General features: G+C 38.4%; 1 protein-coding gene and 1 long non-coding RNA gene across 5 annotated transcripts in view; one reads left to right on the top strand and one right to left on the bottom strand.

Annotated features, from left to right (window-relative positions):
* The window catches only part of TACR3 (tachykinin receptor 3), a 31760-nt gene extending 28675 nt beyond the window's left edge, over window positions 1-3085 (bottom strand). Inside the window, exon 1 of the mRNA XM_031607630.2 lies at window positions 2257-3085. Within this exon, the coding sequence (XP_031463490.2) occupies window positions 2257-2723 (467 nt within the window). The 5' untranslated portion in view covers window positions 2724-3085. The remainder of the gene's footprint in view (window positions 1-2256) is intronic.
* The window catches only part of LOC116238112 (uncharacterized), a 211543-nt gene that overhangs the window by 77249 nt on the left and 120057 nt on the right, over window positions 1-14237 (top strand). The window lies entirely within an intron of this gene.

Genomic DNA, 14237 nt, shown 5'->3' with positions numbered 1-14237 from the left:
AAAAATATCCACCCAATTAATCTATGCTATAGATTAGGGCAGACTATGCATTCAATGAAATTCTTCAGGATTCACTTCTAACTATCAGCTTTCCTCTTGACTCTGCAGAGAGGTAGCCAGGAAATGGTTAAAGCTGCTCAATACATCAGATGTTATTTGATATAAAAGAAAAGGAATGGCAGTGTGAATCAGGAACGAGTGACAGACTGCTTTTCTGTTGGCTCTAAAGATGCTCCTTTAGTACTGAAGAGACCTCACCTAAAATAAGATCGTAGAGTCATCATTGTTCCTTTTGTTCCCCCAGAGGGCTGAAGGAAGAGGGGAGCTGCGATTCCCTTGTGCGTTTTTGAGAAAAAAAAAAAAAAAAAGAAGGAGCAGCAGCAGGAACTAACTCATTACTGAGCATCAAGTGTTTCACACTGTTAAAGCAAGGAAAACATTCCAATGCATTTATATCTGACTGTTGTGATTTTAACAGTCAGTGTGGAGCAGAAAAGCATCCTTTCTTTTCCCAAGGAACTGCATATATAAAACATCCTGACCTTCATTTTCAGTTTCTTAGCATATTTAGGAACTTTCAGGATAGTTCTGATACTACGTATCTGTGGATAGTTTTGTCAGAAAAATGAAAAAGCCTTCCTCAGAATGTCCTAGTCTTGTGACACGGACAGCTGCAGGATTAACAGCATCAATTAAAAACTTTTTGTCTTTCTCAGAACCTTAAGTAAGGTGAGTATCCTTAGCTAACCTGAATTGGCAATGCAAGAAATCCTTGCCTGGTTAAAGACAGTATCACTGGCTTTTTGCTACCTCTCCTTTATGGGAAGTAACGGTTGGGAACAAGATGCATCACTGGCAGGAGGAAAGAGCTCTGATCTCCTCCTGTCTTTACCTATCTGAGGAGCAAATAGGTAGAGCAGTTGCTAAGACACCAATTTCCTCTTGCACTTCCAGTTTTACAGAACAGAAATTCTCAGCATCTGTATGGGAATGCCACCCAAAATCCACAACTACTGCAGCCAACAGCAAATCATCTACAGCACTGAGAACAGTACAACAACATATTTCCATGTTTTCACCTGGAATCAAGTAATTTCTAAAGTTTAAGAAGATTGGGTGCACCTTACAAAGTCTGAACTACTGAAAGTGCTGCAGCTGTGCCACATCAATTCATGCAGGATGCATAACATGATTTTAATATATATGGAAAGGAATTTTGTGAGCAATTTCACTGCGTTGCTAATAGGAAAAAAAAAAAAAAAAAAACCAACAAAGAGAGATTTGAAATACAAAGAAAACTGTTTTTCAGAATGAAAATCCAGGAAAGTGTTGGTTTTCTGAAGCATGTATTAAGTTAGCTTGCCAGTACAGCCCATGTGAAATTGGTCATAAAGAAAGGAGCATTTCCTATGGGAGAATCACAGCACCTTCTGAGAAGAATGATCCATTAAAGCCTTTGCTGGAAATCTGACAGCTACATCTCTCCCTGTGCTCTACAGAGAATACAGCTGTCCTATTCAATTATGTCAGGAGCACAAAGGTAAAGTTTTTCCCTGTCCTGTTTTCTTTCAGTCTCAGATGCTGCTTTTCTGCAAGTAATCAGAAAAAAAAAAAAAAGAAAAACAACCAAGCACTTTGAATCCATGTTCTTACCAGAGCTTCGGGTATGCACAGATGGCAACCTAAATAGTCTCATTAGTTAAAATCAGGAGGAACCAGGCAGCTCAGCTCTTTTTTTGAGAAGAGCTATGAAAAACCCTGAGCCTGAAGTGATTTCTGAGGAGGAGGAAAATGCTTCTGCCAGCTGCAGAAATACAAAGAGGAGGGAAATTTGAAATGCTCTCCCTTTGCATGAAATCTCTACAACTCCTCATCGATATGAATTAGATGGCATTGGCTGAGGAACAGGTGTTGTTTTTGCAGGTGGGGAAAGCGAAACCCTGAGCAATGACTGCTGTCACAGGATTATTACTAGAAGATGGAGCACAAAGAGCAGCTGGGAGTGAGTGAGAGAGAGTGTTTGTTGTAAGAGAAAGAAAGAGAGTAAAACAAATGAAAGGCTGAAGGAAAAAGATCAAAGACAGAGGAAAAGTAAGTGTTACGGAGAGACCTTGAAGAAGCACAGAAGAGCACAATTGACGAACTACTGAGGACTTTGCCCCTCATCACTTAATGGCTGTTATGTCTGAATATTTATTTCAGCAGACGAGTCTGATCTAAATTGCTCACCCCTGTGCTTTATCTCTCTTTTCTCACCTGTCCACAGCAATCGCTGTCATGGAGTAGATGCTGGCGAAGACAGCTGTGATGGGGAAGAAGTTGTGGAAACGGCAGTAAGCCTCTCCAAAATACCACTCGCTGTGCAGTGCATAGATGAAGTTGATGAGAGTATTGAAAGCAGCCATGGAGGCATCAGAGAAGGCCAGGTTCACCAGGAAGTAATTGGTCACAGTCCTCATGCGCTTATGAGCCAGGATGATCCAGATGACAATGAGATTTCCAAAAATGGCCACTGCCACCACACCGCCATATGCCAGAGACCACAAGGCAATGCGCCAGGAGGGCTGCACAAACTGGTTGGAGAAGTTGGCTGCAACAGGGGTGGAAGCATTCCCAGCTGGGGCTCCCAGCACCTGTCCCCAGGGGTCTCCTGCTCCAGCAAGGCTCATGTTCCACCTGCTGCTCATGCTTGCATTCCAGTTGGCTGTGGGGACAGAATTCATCTCAGATGTTGCTCTCCTTTCTTCAGGGAATATCTCTCCTACCTCCCGCCGCCCTACCCTTCAGAATCCCCCCAAAAAGATAAGAAGAGGAAAGAAGGCAAAAAGGAAGTTAGGCAGCACAGCAAGGACTGGGAAGGAGAGAGCTGTCAGAGAAAGCTTTGGCTGTGCTGTTCAAACAGTTAGAAATGCTGTACTAGCTGAATCAGAAGAGCCATCTCTGGATAAAGAGTCTCATTCCTCCTCTGTGCAGCCACCTCTTGCTTTTGGTTTTGCTGAAGCAGAATGGGACTAGGATCTGAGGCACGTTTTATAGGCTTATGAGATGTCAGCGTCATGAAGGGAGTGGAGTGATAAGCTCCATCGGCTGGTAAGACAACACCTCTTTCTCTCTGTTTTCTCTCCTCCCCTTTTATTTCATTCATTGTCAGCAGCAGGCACTTTCAGGAGCTGTGGAGAGCATCACGAGGAATATGAATTTTTCTCTCATTTCTGTTGAGATTTGTTTTATATCGCCTTTCTTTAATTTTCATTATTGCACATCCTTTTTAAATAGCCTTTTTGCCCTGTCTGTGCAGAGGTTAATTAGCTGGCTAATTTGAACGTCCAAAAGACCAAGACTGCTTTTTTATTAAAATTCTTTCCAGATCTGCTTCTCTGCTACTGTCTTTTCATTTTGTGCATGCTTTCCTTTTAATCATTCTTTTACCTACAGATTTGTCATAGCGATCTCTTTCAGGTAAAGAAATACATCTCACTGTGATGCAATTAGCATCACAAAACACTTATAAAACTAAAATGTGACTACTTTTTCCTTACAGTGTTTATATTGGTTCCTGCAGAGCCATTTGCATATTCAGCAGAGACTGTTGAAACAGCCCTAAATATAGATGTACTTATATATGGGTAAGATACTAGTGATTTGTTTTCTTTGAGTGTTTGAAAAACAAACAAACAAACAAACAAAAAACTTTGACTTGGTTTTATTTATTTGCATTTATTTCACACTTACTACTATTATTATTTTGAGCAAATGATTTTTAAATTCAGTGATTTCTATACTGGTAGAAAAAGGTAAACAAGCAAATGGAACACTGTGTTTTCACATGTAAGAAATCAGTTTTCTTTTTAGTATGTCAGCAATAGCATAGAGATTGCATGCTTTGTGCAAGGATTGACTGCAGGGGACTTCAACCTGTAGGTCTTTGCTAGTCAATTGACTGCAGTCTTCAGGGAGAAAATGTGTTTTAGTGCAATCCACTCCATACTTCAACAATTCTGAGCTCTACTTGTCATCATCTGAAATTTCAGCTATTATAGCTGTGGGAGCAGTTCAATACCCCATATTAGCAATCACACATTTTACATATTTTAAAATAAAAGATTCACAGAAAAATTAAATATTCCTGTGTTCCACTTCTTCCATGCTTTATTTACCCATTGGAAGCACTGCATATTAGTTGCTGTGTCTTCAGTGCAGTTTTAATTTGAATGCTTGAAATTGTGGCCATTGCTATATTCTTTTGAGGTCTTATCCACTGACATGATCCCAACCAGCAGCCTACAAGAGCTTTGCTAAAATCCACCTCTGCTACAGCATATCTAGAACCTCTCCATGCACTGCGTGTCCTTCTCATGGGAAAACCACGGGAGTCAATCCCATAGTTCCCTGTATTACTTCCTACATCTTCCGTCTGCATCAGTCTTCACCCCCTCCATGGACCTAAGCATGAAGGAGCAAGTACTAGTTCCACACCATTTCTCTGTTAACCCTGTGTGTCCTATTCTCACAAGATTCCATAATAAAGAATCACCAGAACAGCAGAGGCTGTAGTACTGCCATAGTGAATTGAACTGCTTTTTAAGTTTACTGCACAGTGAGTGGTAAAATATGCTTCTCTGCCTTTTGGGGCATATATAGAGGGTGCTTTGGAAAGACTAAGCAATTGAGTAATTCAGGTACACTTTCCTAGAAAAATCAGTGGGATCCCAACCAGGTTAGAAGCTAGGGCTCCTTGTTGCATCATACTCTCCAGAATAGGCCAGCAGGATGGACTGAGAGAATCCCATATCTGAACAAAAGAAACAATCCAAATCATGGGCAAAATCCAAATAAAAATTGAATTAACTGTGGTGGAGACAATCTAGGTGAATCTAAGTCTCTTGAAGAACTCAAGTACTGTTTCCAATGCACTAATTACAGCAGAGATTTCGGCACGCAGCTCTTGACGTTAAAATCTTCACCCATGACTTTCACGTGGCCCTAAGCCAGAAAGCAGAAACCCAACCCTGTGCCCTGCCTCTTTCTTCTTTAAGCCCATTCTAGGAACTCCAGACTGTACCCTTTTACTAATCTGAGCTGTTTCCCACCTTTTCAGTGAGATGCCCAAGTCCTTGTTCCCCATATGCTTCTGAAAAAACTCCTACTACATCTAAAAGACTACAGCAAAGAGGTACGTTGACCTGTCCTTAAGCACCTGTCTCACTAGCAATTAACTAATGAAGGAAAGAGTTAAGGAAGCCAGCAATTGCCTTTTGCTTAGAAGGTCAGTTCACTTGAACAGTGAAGTCAGCTTGCTTTTCTGTCAGAATTTGTATTGATTATATGTGTACTGATTGAAGTTTCAGCAGTTGAAGCTCAGCAGTCATTTTCTCAAGTAAGTTTTACAGCAACTTTGGTGAAAGCATTTGTATTGGTAACTTCTATGTAGCAAAATCTGTCTGACTGGTGAAATTTATTTAAAGGAGCAGTGCAAAGGACTAAGATTTTTTTCCTCACTCTTGCAGAAATGTAAGTAGTTGTAGAGGGTGTCCATTCTGGTATTTTCTTCTGAAACTGTTACAAGCATGTCATTTTTTTTGCCCATTCCAGGTTACATATATTCATAGTGGGATTTTTTGTATAATATTACTATAATCAGTTTGAGAGTGACTGTTTTCTCATTATATGCTATTTGCTGTTCTCTTTTGTCCTTTCATTGATAGCTTTGTGCTCGCACATCCCATGTGGTCAAACTTGTAGTTATTAGTAGTTCCCCTTGCCATAGCTTCAAAGAATTACTGAGGAAAGTGTAAGAAACATCCAAACTGCGATTAATAAACTAGCCATGATTGATTGTCTGTAGTTCTTCCTTTCCCTTACATTGAAGCTATTTTATCACAGTTCCAACCGCAGCTCTCCTGCCGAGCTTGAAGCGAAGGATGAGCTCTTGTCTTACCATTTTGACTCTAAGATAGATTCAGAAATTTTTCTGTTCTTTGCTATTTGTGGAACTATGATTTCATCTTCTGCAGTTCTTACAGTGTAACTTGAAGTTTTCATTTGAAGTCACTCTTCCACTAAATTCACTTGTACAGCATGGGAGAAAGCCAGAGAATATCAACAGCAGTTCACAAGTAGGGGTTTATAGGAAAACAGCATCCTGTACAGCATATTTATATGGTGTGGGTGCTAACCTGCATCACTGTAAATCACAGCAGTTGTCCTGCGTGGTTTTTTTCTTTTGCATACAGCACCAAGGGCACAGCTAAGTTGGCTTTTTTGGGGGGGTTTGCTTGCTTACACTTAACTGCATGACCTCTTTTCTGTACCTCCTTACCCAAGCCCCTACCTGAAAGAAGTGATCCTTCATCAGAAACTGTGGTGACCCCAATTGTTTTCTTCACTGGGGTGTTACTCAGCTGCTTTTATATCTTCTGTGCCAATCAGGCAAAATTTTAGTTACTGTAGGAGAATGTTTGTGGTTTAAAAGTACTTAACATTGTCCTATTTTTTTTTGTCACTGCTTGTTCTCGTTGTGCTGCTGTCATGACAATGTCAGTCTACCTGGATTTTGAACAGTTTGCTTTTATTTATAAGGCTTAAAGCATAGCTAGAAAACTCAGTTTGAATCTCATTTTTGATTTTTGCATATGAATGCAAAATTTTTCTTGCCATCACCAACTGAAGCTGATTCAGTAGGATATCAGGCAACTACACAAGCATGTGAGTAAGGCTGCTGAAGCAAAGGGGAAGGTCAAACCCAGAAGTATAGTATATGGCTCTTCTTCATAGAGGTGGCTAAAAGGCTGGGAACAATCCCATTCACTGCTAGACCATTTAGTTCCCAGATCTTTAGAATCCCACCTATGTTTCCCAAAAGTATATGGACTCTGCACGAATGCCCCATTTCTTTATTGTCCCCATTTTTATAGCAAAAAAACCCAAACTATTTTTCTTGTAAAATGCCATATAGGAGAAATGTTACTATTTTCTCTATGTTTAAGAATGAAAGAAGCAATAAACTATAGTACAGACTTACTAGCTCAGTAATTAAAATCATGCTTTAGTGCAATTATTGGAACTATATATTTCCTTTTCATTTGAAGGACTTCCATAGAGGCAGGTGGGTTTCTCCAAGTGATAGCTTTCCCCATACACGGAGGACTGCACCTGGGTGAATACTCTTGATGGGTGAAGAATAAATTCATTTAAAAAGTGAAGTTATGGGTCAAAAATGGCAATTAGTAATTAAATACAGTTAATAGCTGTAGCAAAAAGAATTTAGAGAAATGGGAGATTTTCTGAAGTTAATACTTCTATATGATTAGAAAGAAACAAACTTTGTTTTAAAATTTGTTTCTGGAAAACAAACAGAATGCTATCCCCTCTTACAAACACACCAATAACATTTAAATCAGTAGAAATCTTACTGTGGATTTCCATTTTTGATCAGCCTATAGAAAAGGATTGGCCACAACATTTTTATTTATTATGTTGATCTACATTTCTTGCAGTTGTGTCTGAAAATCTACAATGTTCTCCATATGCTTTGTATATAGGTCTAGTCAGTGCTTTGAAATGCTTCTTTAAAGCTATCAGATTTTTCCACTGCTTTGTTGTGTTTTTTTTTTCTTTCGTCTCCTCTTAATTTTCTTTTTCTCTTCCCCTCCCCCCCCCATCTTTGGTATATTTATGCCAGCTGCAAACTGGAATGAAGGTTTTCCAGCCCTTTCACCTCTTAATCTAAACACAAGATGAAAATAATTAGAATCAATGATAAATCGAATGTTCCAGAATTATGGTTTGTGTAAAGAAATACTGAGATAATAGCAATGCCAAGACTCTTATGATCTGCTGGTAGGCATAATTGGTGTGGTATAATAGGATTACATCTGCTGTTACTTGCTTTTTGAGGCTTGGTGTAGAAAGCTACCACTTGTGCCAATCCTTTTTCCTTCTAATTTTAAAAATAGGTGTAGTAGAACACAAAAAATACTAACAAAATAATTGAACAAAGAAACTTCGCCAGTATAATTAATTGTCAAGTATTTTTGTATTTAGGAGATCAAGAAAACTCCAGATTGGAGGCTTCAGAAAAGGGATGTTATTTAGAGTTGTGTAGAACTAATATGAGTGATATTGTAGAGTGTCTGTCAGTCTTCAGCAATTGCTCCATTTCTTTTCTCAGTGTGAAATAATTTGTATTTAACTTGTTTAGTTCTTGGAGTTAGGAACTGATTGGACATTAGAGTAGACCTGAGGCATTTTGTTGTTTTTTGGCACGTTAAAGGCATGGCACCATACTTACTCACCCCTCTTCTCAGATATCTGCAACTATTAAATTTCTTAATGCATCGGTAGCCAGTTGTTTCAAAGGGCTTTTCTTCACTTGAAAAGATACCTTATGAAGCAACATAAAAGAACAGGAATTGAAATATTTTTCCCAGTGTCACTTCCCAGTGAAGCGTTTGCCTCATTGCTTTTCATAGAACTAGTTTCTTTAAAATATGTTGCAAGGAGATGATTTACCACCTGTATTGTCTCTGCCTTTATTAATTGCCTAGGAGATGAGAGGATTTCTCTCCTCTTGTGAGTGAAAGTATCATAACATTACAGAAATGTTATCCGATCCTTGTGTTAGACCTTGCATACATAAACAAAAACAGTCTTTTCATGGGTATACAATTACCCCCAGATTCAATTGTCCATCACCTTTCAGATCTGTTATATAACAAATACTTTAGAAAACAATAGAAAAGCAAGAATAGCCCTTCACATTGTTGCAAAAAATATTATGCCTACTGTTTGGGTTCACACCAGCAGTTGAGAGGTTCAGATAGCCACTATCCTGTTTTCAGACACTTCTGAAAGAAGAGAAGCCTGTGGGAAAGAGTAGGACAATATAGATCTCAACTAGATGCTGAATATTTAAAACTGACTGAAATTCTAAAGTATGGCAGTTAATACAATTTCTTAATGCTTTGTTCATTATGGATGGATATTTGTGGATGTAATGGTGCAGTTTCTTCTCTCACTGTGGTGTATTTTTGGATTTGTGAGTTCCACAGTCTAGTTATGCATTGTAGGAAAAATTCTGTTATCATGTAAAGTGTTAGACTTCTCATTTCATTGCGTGCTATCCTAAATGTTAGTCTTTTCTTCTTCTTTCACTAAGGAATGTATAAGCTAAGGTTTATATAGCTGAAGAGCTAATGTACAAAGTTGCTCAATGACCTTGCTGTTCAACATTTCTTTGTTTCTAAGTCTTTTTTCAGCTGTTTTCATTTATAAAAAATAGTTGTCATGGCTGAGCCTTTGCAAGAGATTTTTACAAGAAAAACAATTCCTGATTTGATTTGAATTGAATTTTTGTTTTGAGAGAAATAGTTTTCCTTCCCACCCTGTGTATATGTTTACTGGGTATGTGAGGCAAAGATTACCATTTGCACTGGGGCTTAAAGGTGCATAGAGTGTTAACTACATTTCCAAGCACTAGGATTGCTGCTATTCACAACATCTACATTTCACATCATGGTGTGTGTCATGGAGTGTCGATACCCTGCAATCTAGATCAGAGACAAAGTTGAAGCATACAGCTGTTTTCTTCGACTTCCTGTACTCATCTGTGTTTGCAACAAGCCCTGAGTGAAGGAACAGGTGCTCAGTGCCTGGTGTGGTTCAGACAGGGTCATGCCTTGCTCTGATAATGAGCTCAGGCTGTCTGAGCCAGAGAATTGATTGAAGCCAACTTTTCTTCTGGGATATTGTACTGAGGTACAGCTACACTGAAACTGCTTTTAGAATAAAGTAATATTCAGCATGCATGAGGATGAGTTATTTATTGCTATTTAATCTCCCTGAAATAAAAATGCAGCCTGTTTTGGATCAGTAGTATATTTGCCTTTTTTTTTTTTTTTTTTTTTTTGTGGGATAACTTTCATTCTTCTTTTATGAAGGAAGTAGTGGTCCTGCCTCAGCCATTGTGAGTCTTGATCTTCAGATCCTCCCAGTAGTCTAAATGCATTTAGTTTCCATTATTACTAGCCTTGCTTAGCCCTGTTTTATAACTACTGCACATGGGACATGACTATAGAGGCGGAATAGCTGATACAGTGAGGTGCCTGTCTCTAAATGTGATTTGAAATGTACCGCTGTTCTGTGAAAAATAATTCTTATCCATTTACTTTCATGGTCAGCTATGGCTTTAAGAGGAAAACACATTATGCAGTGTGCAAAGCTAGACATTTTTTGAAAGTGCTTAAATTTTTTTTGTTTGAAAGCATAAACAGTATTTTAAATATTATAGATTGATCTGAAGAGTTTTAGCTGATAGCAGTATATCTGAAGAGAAGGGCAAAGGAGTGAAATGGATTGTGATGTCTTGGAACATTGTCTTGGAATATTGTGACTAGTTTTCTTTCCTGCCGTTATTCTTTTTGTCTTTACATTCTTCAGTGCACTCCTTGAAACAAATCAGTGTGAAGTCTTAACTGAACTAAAATGTTCTTCTTCAATTGCTGTGCTGTATTTTCTCCAGAGGGAGACAAATTATTTGCAACTGTAATTATAGGCATATCTGCTTTTTCCTCTTTCTCCAGCTGCTCAAGTGCCTGTCTGATGTCATAAGTGAGGTCAGCTAGTGTCTTACTCATGTGCATACTCATACACATTTGTCCTATATCGTTCTTTTCTTTTAAATCACTTCAGTAATTATTTTCTATTTTTCAAATTTGCATTTAACAACAGAATTATGGAGTCACAGAAATTAGAGATGATAATAATTTCTATTAGATCTTGCAGGTTTTGAACCTACAGTCATCAAACTAATCTTTAGCTGCTGTTGCAGTTTGAAATTCCTCAGGACCTATTTGTAAGTCATTCAAATATTTCAATCAGAAATAATTCAATAATTCAAATAATTCAATCAGAAACCTACACCAATCAATATGTCAATCAAAAAGACACCTAATAGCAACACAGTTTTCTCTGCCTCCTACAGTGCTCTTTCCAGTGCTTACTTTCCTTCTAAATATTCAAATTAAAGGGAATTTTACTGGTAACTTCTCTCTCTCTTGGGGTTACTGAAATATATGTCATATATAATGAAATGTACAAGTGTATTCATACATAATAAAATGCGTATTTTAAGCTCTTGACCAAGATGGAGAGACACAAATGGAATCATAGTAACTCAGGGCTGAGTGAAAGAGGAAATAAGATTTTCAGGTAATTTATCCTGTAATTCATCGAGCATCAATGACAAGTATGTGTTTCACTGTTACCTGAGAAGAACAATTTGCTTTTTAACAGGGTGCTCCAGAGCTATTTTCATAGGTCCACATACTTCTCACCAATAGATAAATCTACAGAAGTCATTTTGGCATCAAAAGGTGTGTGGATCAGTTGTATTTGTAAAGTCTGAAATGACTTGAATATGCTGAATCATACTTGGAGTATTTGGCTTCCGGTGCTGTCTGAATTTCAGTTGTCTAGCTGTGGGGCTCTGATTACAGTTCTGTAACAGTGATGTATGTAGATGTGTCTATGTTGCCCTTTCATTTTTATATTTAAATACATTAAACAATAACAATGTGAAAGAGTATTTAGAAAACAAAGCAAGAAAAAAAAATCATTAAGCTCAGATAATAGCAAATTCACAGACTCATTGAATTCTCATAGAATGGCTTGGGTTGGAAGGGATCTCAAAGATCATCAAATTCCAATTTCTGTGCCACAACTAGGGTTGTGAGCAAGTAGATCCAGTACTAGGTCAGATTGCCCATGGGCCACCCAGCCTGGCCTTGAACGCCTCCAGGAACAGGGCATCCATGATCTCTTTGAGCAACCTGTTCCAGCACCTCATCATTCTCACAGTAAAAATCTCCCCCCGCGTCTAATATAAATTTCCCCTCCTTTACTTTAAAACCATCCCCCCTTATCCTGTCACTATTTAGCCTTGTAAAAAGATGATTTCCCTCATGTTTATAAACCCCCTTTAAATACTAGAAGGCAGCAGTGAGGTCTCCCCACAACTCCTCTTTTCCAGACATAAAAAGGCCCAGTTTCTTCAGCCAGTCTTCATAGGCGAGGTGCACCACTATGTGGCCCTCCTCTGGACCCTCTCCAAAAGCTCCACATCTTTCTTGTATTGAAGGCCTCAAACATAGACGCAGTACTCCAGATGGAGCCTCACGAAGGCAGAGCAGAGGGAACAATCCCTTCCCTCACCCTGCTTACCACCCCTCTGTTGATGCAGCCCAGGATACTGTTGGACTTCCAGGCTGCAAGGGCACACTGCTTGCCCATGTCTGGCCTTTTGTTCATCAGGACCCCGAGGTCTTTCTTTGGCAGAGCCACTCTCAAAGAGTTCTTCTCCCAGACTGTACTTCTGTCTGGGATTTTAGTTAAATACATCTACTTAGTTATGTAATACTGATTTTAGTGTGTCCTCTGATTGAATCAACTTGTCTTTAATATATGCTACTGATATTGAATATAAAGAATAAAGATTTCAGAATTGATCTGACAAGCAGTTTTCCTATTATCTTACTTTCAATATTGTATTAGGAGAATATTCAGTGTTACTTGCTTCCTTCATTAAAAAAGGATTTCCATGAATCCTTCTTCATACAGCTTTACAGGGAGTTTACTGATCTGGAATAAGATCTACAGACTATTTCTAAAAAGCAGCATAATCTCCCCTATATTTGAAGATTGTCTGATTGGAATGCTTATATGATAACTCGGTCTTGTAGCACAGCAAGAATTTGTTACTGTTTTCTTTGTTGTACAAGGAAAATATGCAAAAGTATAAGCTTCCATGTGATATTACATAATTCTTATCACTTTTGTTAAAACAAAAAACTTCTAAGTACTAGAACAGTGTATGAGTTAAAGGGCTGGAGCACCTCTCCTATGAAAAAAAAGTTGAGGGAGCTGGGCTTCTTCAGCATGGTAAAGAGAAGGCTTTGGGAAACCTTGTTACAGCCTTCCAGTGTTTGAAGGGAGCTTAAGAGTAGGAGGAGGAGTGACTTCTTATAAGATCTAATAGTGATAGAACAGGGGAGAATGCCTGTAAACTAGAAGAGGGGAGATTAAGCTTAGATGTGAGGAGGAGATTCTTTACTCAGAGGGCTCTGACACTGCTGCCCAGAGCTGTGGGTGCCCCATCCCTGGAGGTGCCCAAGGCCAGGTTGGATGGAGCCTGGGCAGCCTGAGCTGGTAGGGAGCACCCAGCCCATGGCAGGGGTTGGGGCTGGGGGGTGCTTAGGTGATTTTTAAGGTCCCTTCCAATCCAGAACATTTATTACTCTATGATGCTGTTACAAATGAATTCTGTAATTTCTTTTGCAGGAAATGTATAATAAGTAAACAGAAAATCTGTAGCTGCAAATTCTCAATCAAATATAGGAGAAAGTGGTTTCATAATGTGGGTGATCTTGCATATGAATTGTGTCTTCTTGAAATGGAAAGAAAGATTAAAAAAAAAACAGACTTGGCTGCTCTCTCAAGTGTGGGAAGAGTATTGCTTTCTCCCAATCTGCATTTTGGAAATTAAGATTTGTGACCTGCCTACTTCAGATTTAATTTTTATCAGGCAGTTGAGGTGCAGATTGAGATGGAATCTGAACTTTTTTTTTTGCATCCTAAAACGGTGTCACATACTGCATGCTCACTGTTTCTTATAATGTCTAGTGTGTTTTCTTCCTTATCTGTCAGTTGGAAAAAAAAAAAACTTTCAAAAGTGATGTATGATGAGTATAGTGTTCTTTAAAAATGCCATTCTATTCCAAATCTGTAGTGTCTCTTTGGCCAAAATGTTTGCTATTTTGTTTGTTTTTAGGAGAAATAGAAAAATTCATATTTCCAAAATGTAATATGATGTGCCTACATGTCTTATGGAACTTGTTGAAATGATAATGTCTTAAGGGTTATTGTTTTTTAATGAAAGTTAAAGCTAAATGTTTTGGATTTTTTTTTTTCTATTTTGTGTCACTCCCTAATGCTCAGTTAGTTTTTCTGTTTCACAATGCTTCTCCTTTGGAATTAGGATGAAAGAAGAAACAATTATGACCAGATCACATACTAAATGTATTCACTTGGTTGGTGTTCAGCAAGTTGCATTATATTCCAAAAAATATGAGAAAGTATGACTGAATACAAATCAAGTGAAAGACTCTTTCATCATAGTGAGTCCCAAAAAGTGAATAAAAGTTAGTGACTAGTAAAAGTGAAGAAGAGGATGAGAGATGAAG

This window comes from Phasianus colchicus, chromosome 4 (assembly GCF_987193195.1).
Source record: "Phasianus colchicus chromosome 4, bPhaCol1.hap1.1, whole genome shotgun sequence".
In the NCBI taxonomy this organism is placed as follows: domain Eukaryota; kingdom Metazoa; phylum Chordata; class Aves; order Galliformes; family Phasianidae; genus Phasianus; species Phasianus colchicus.
This window is presented reverse-complemented; position numbering and strand designations above follow the sequence as displayed.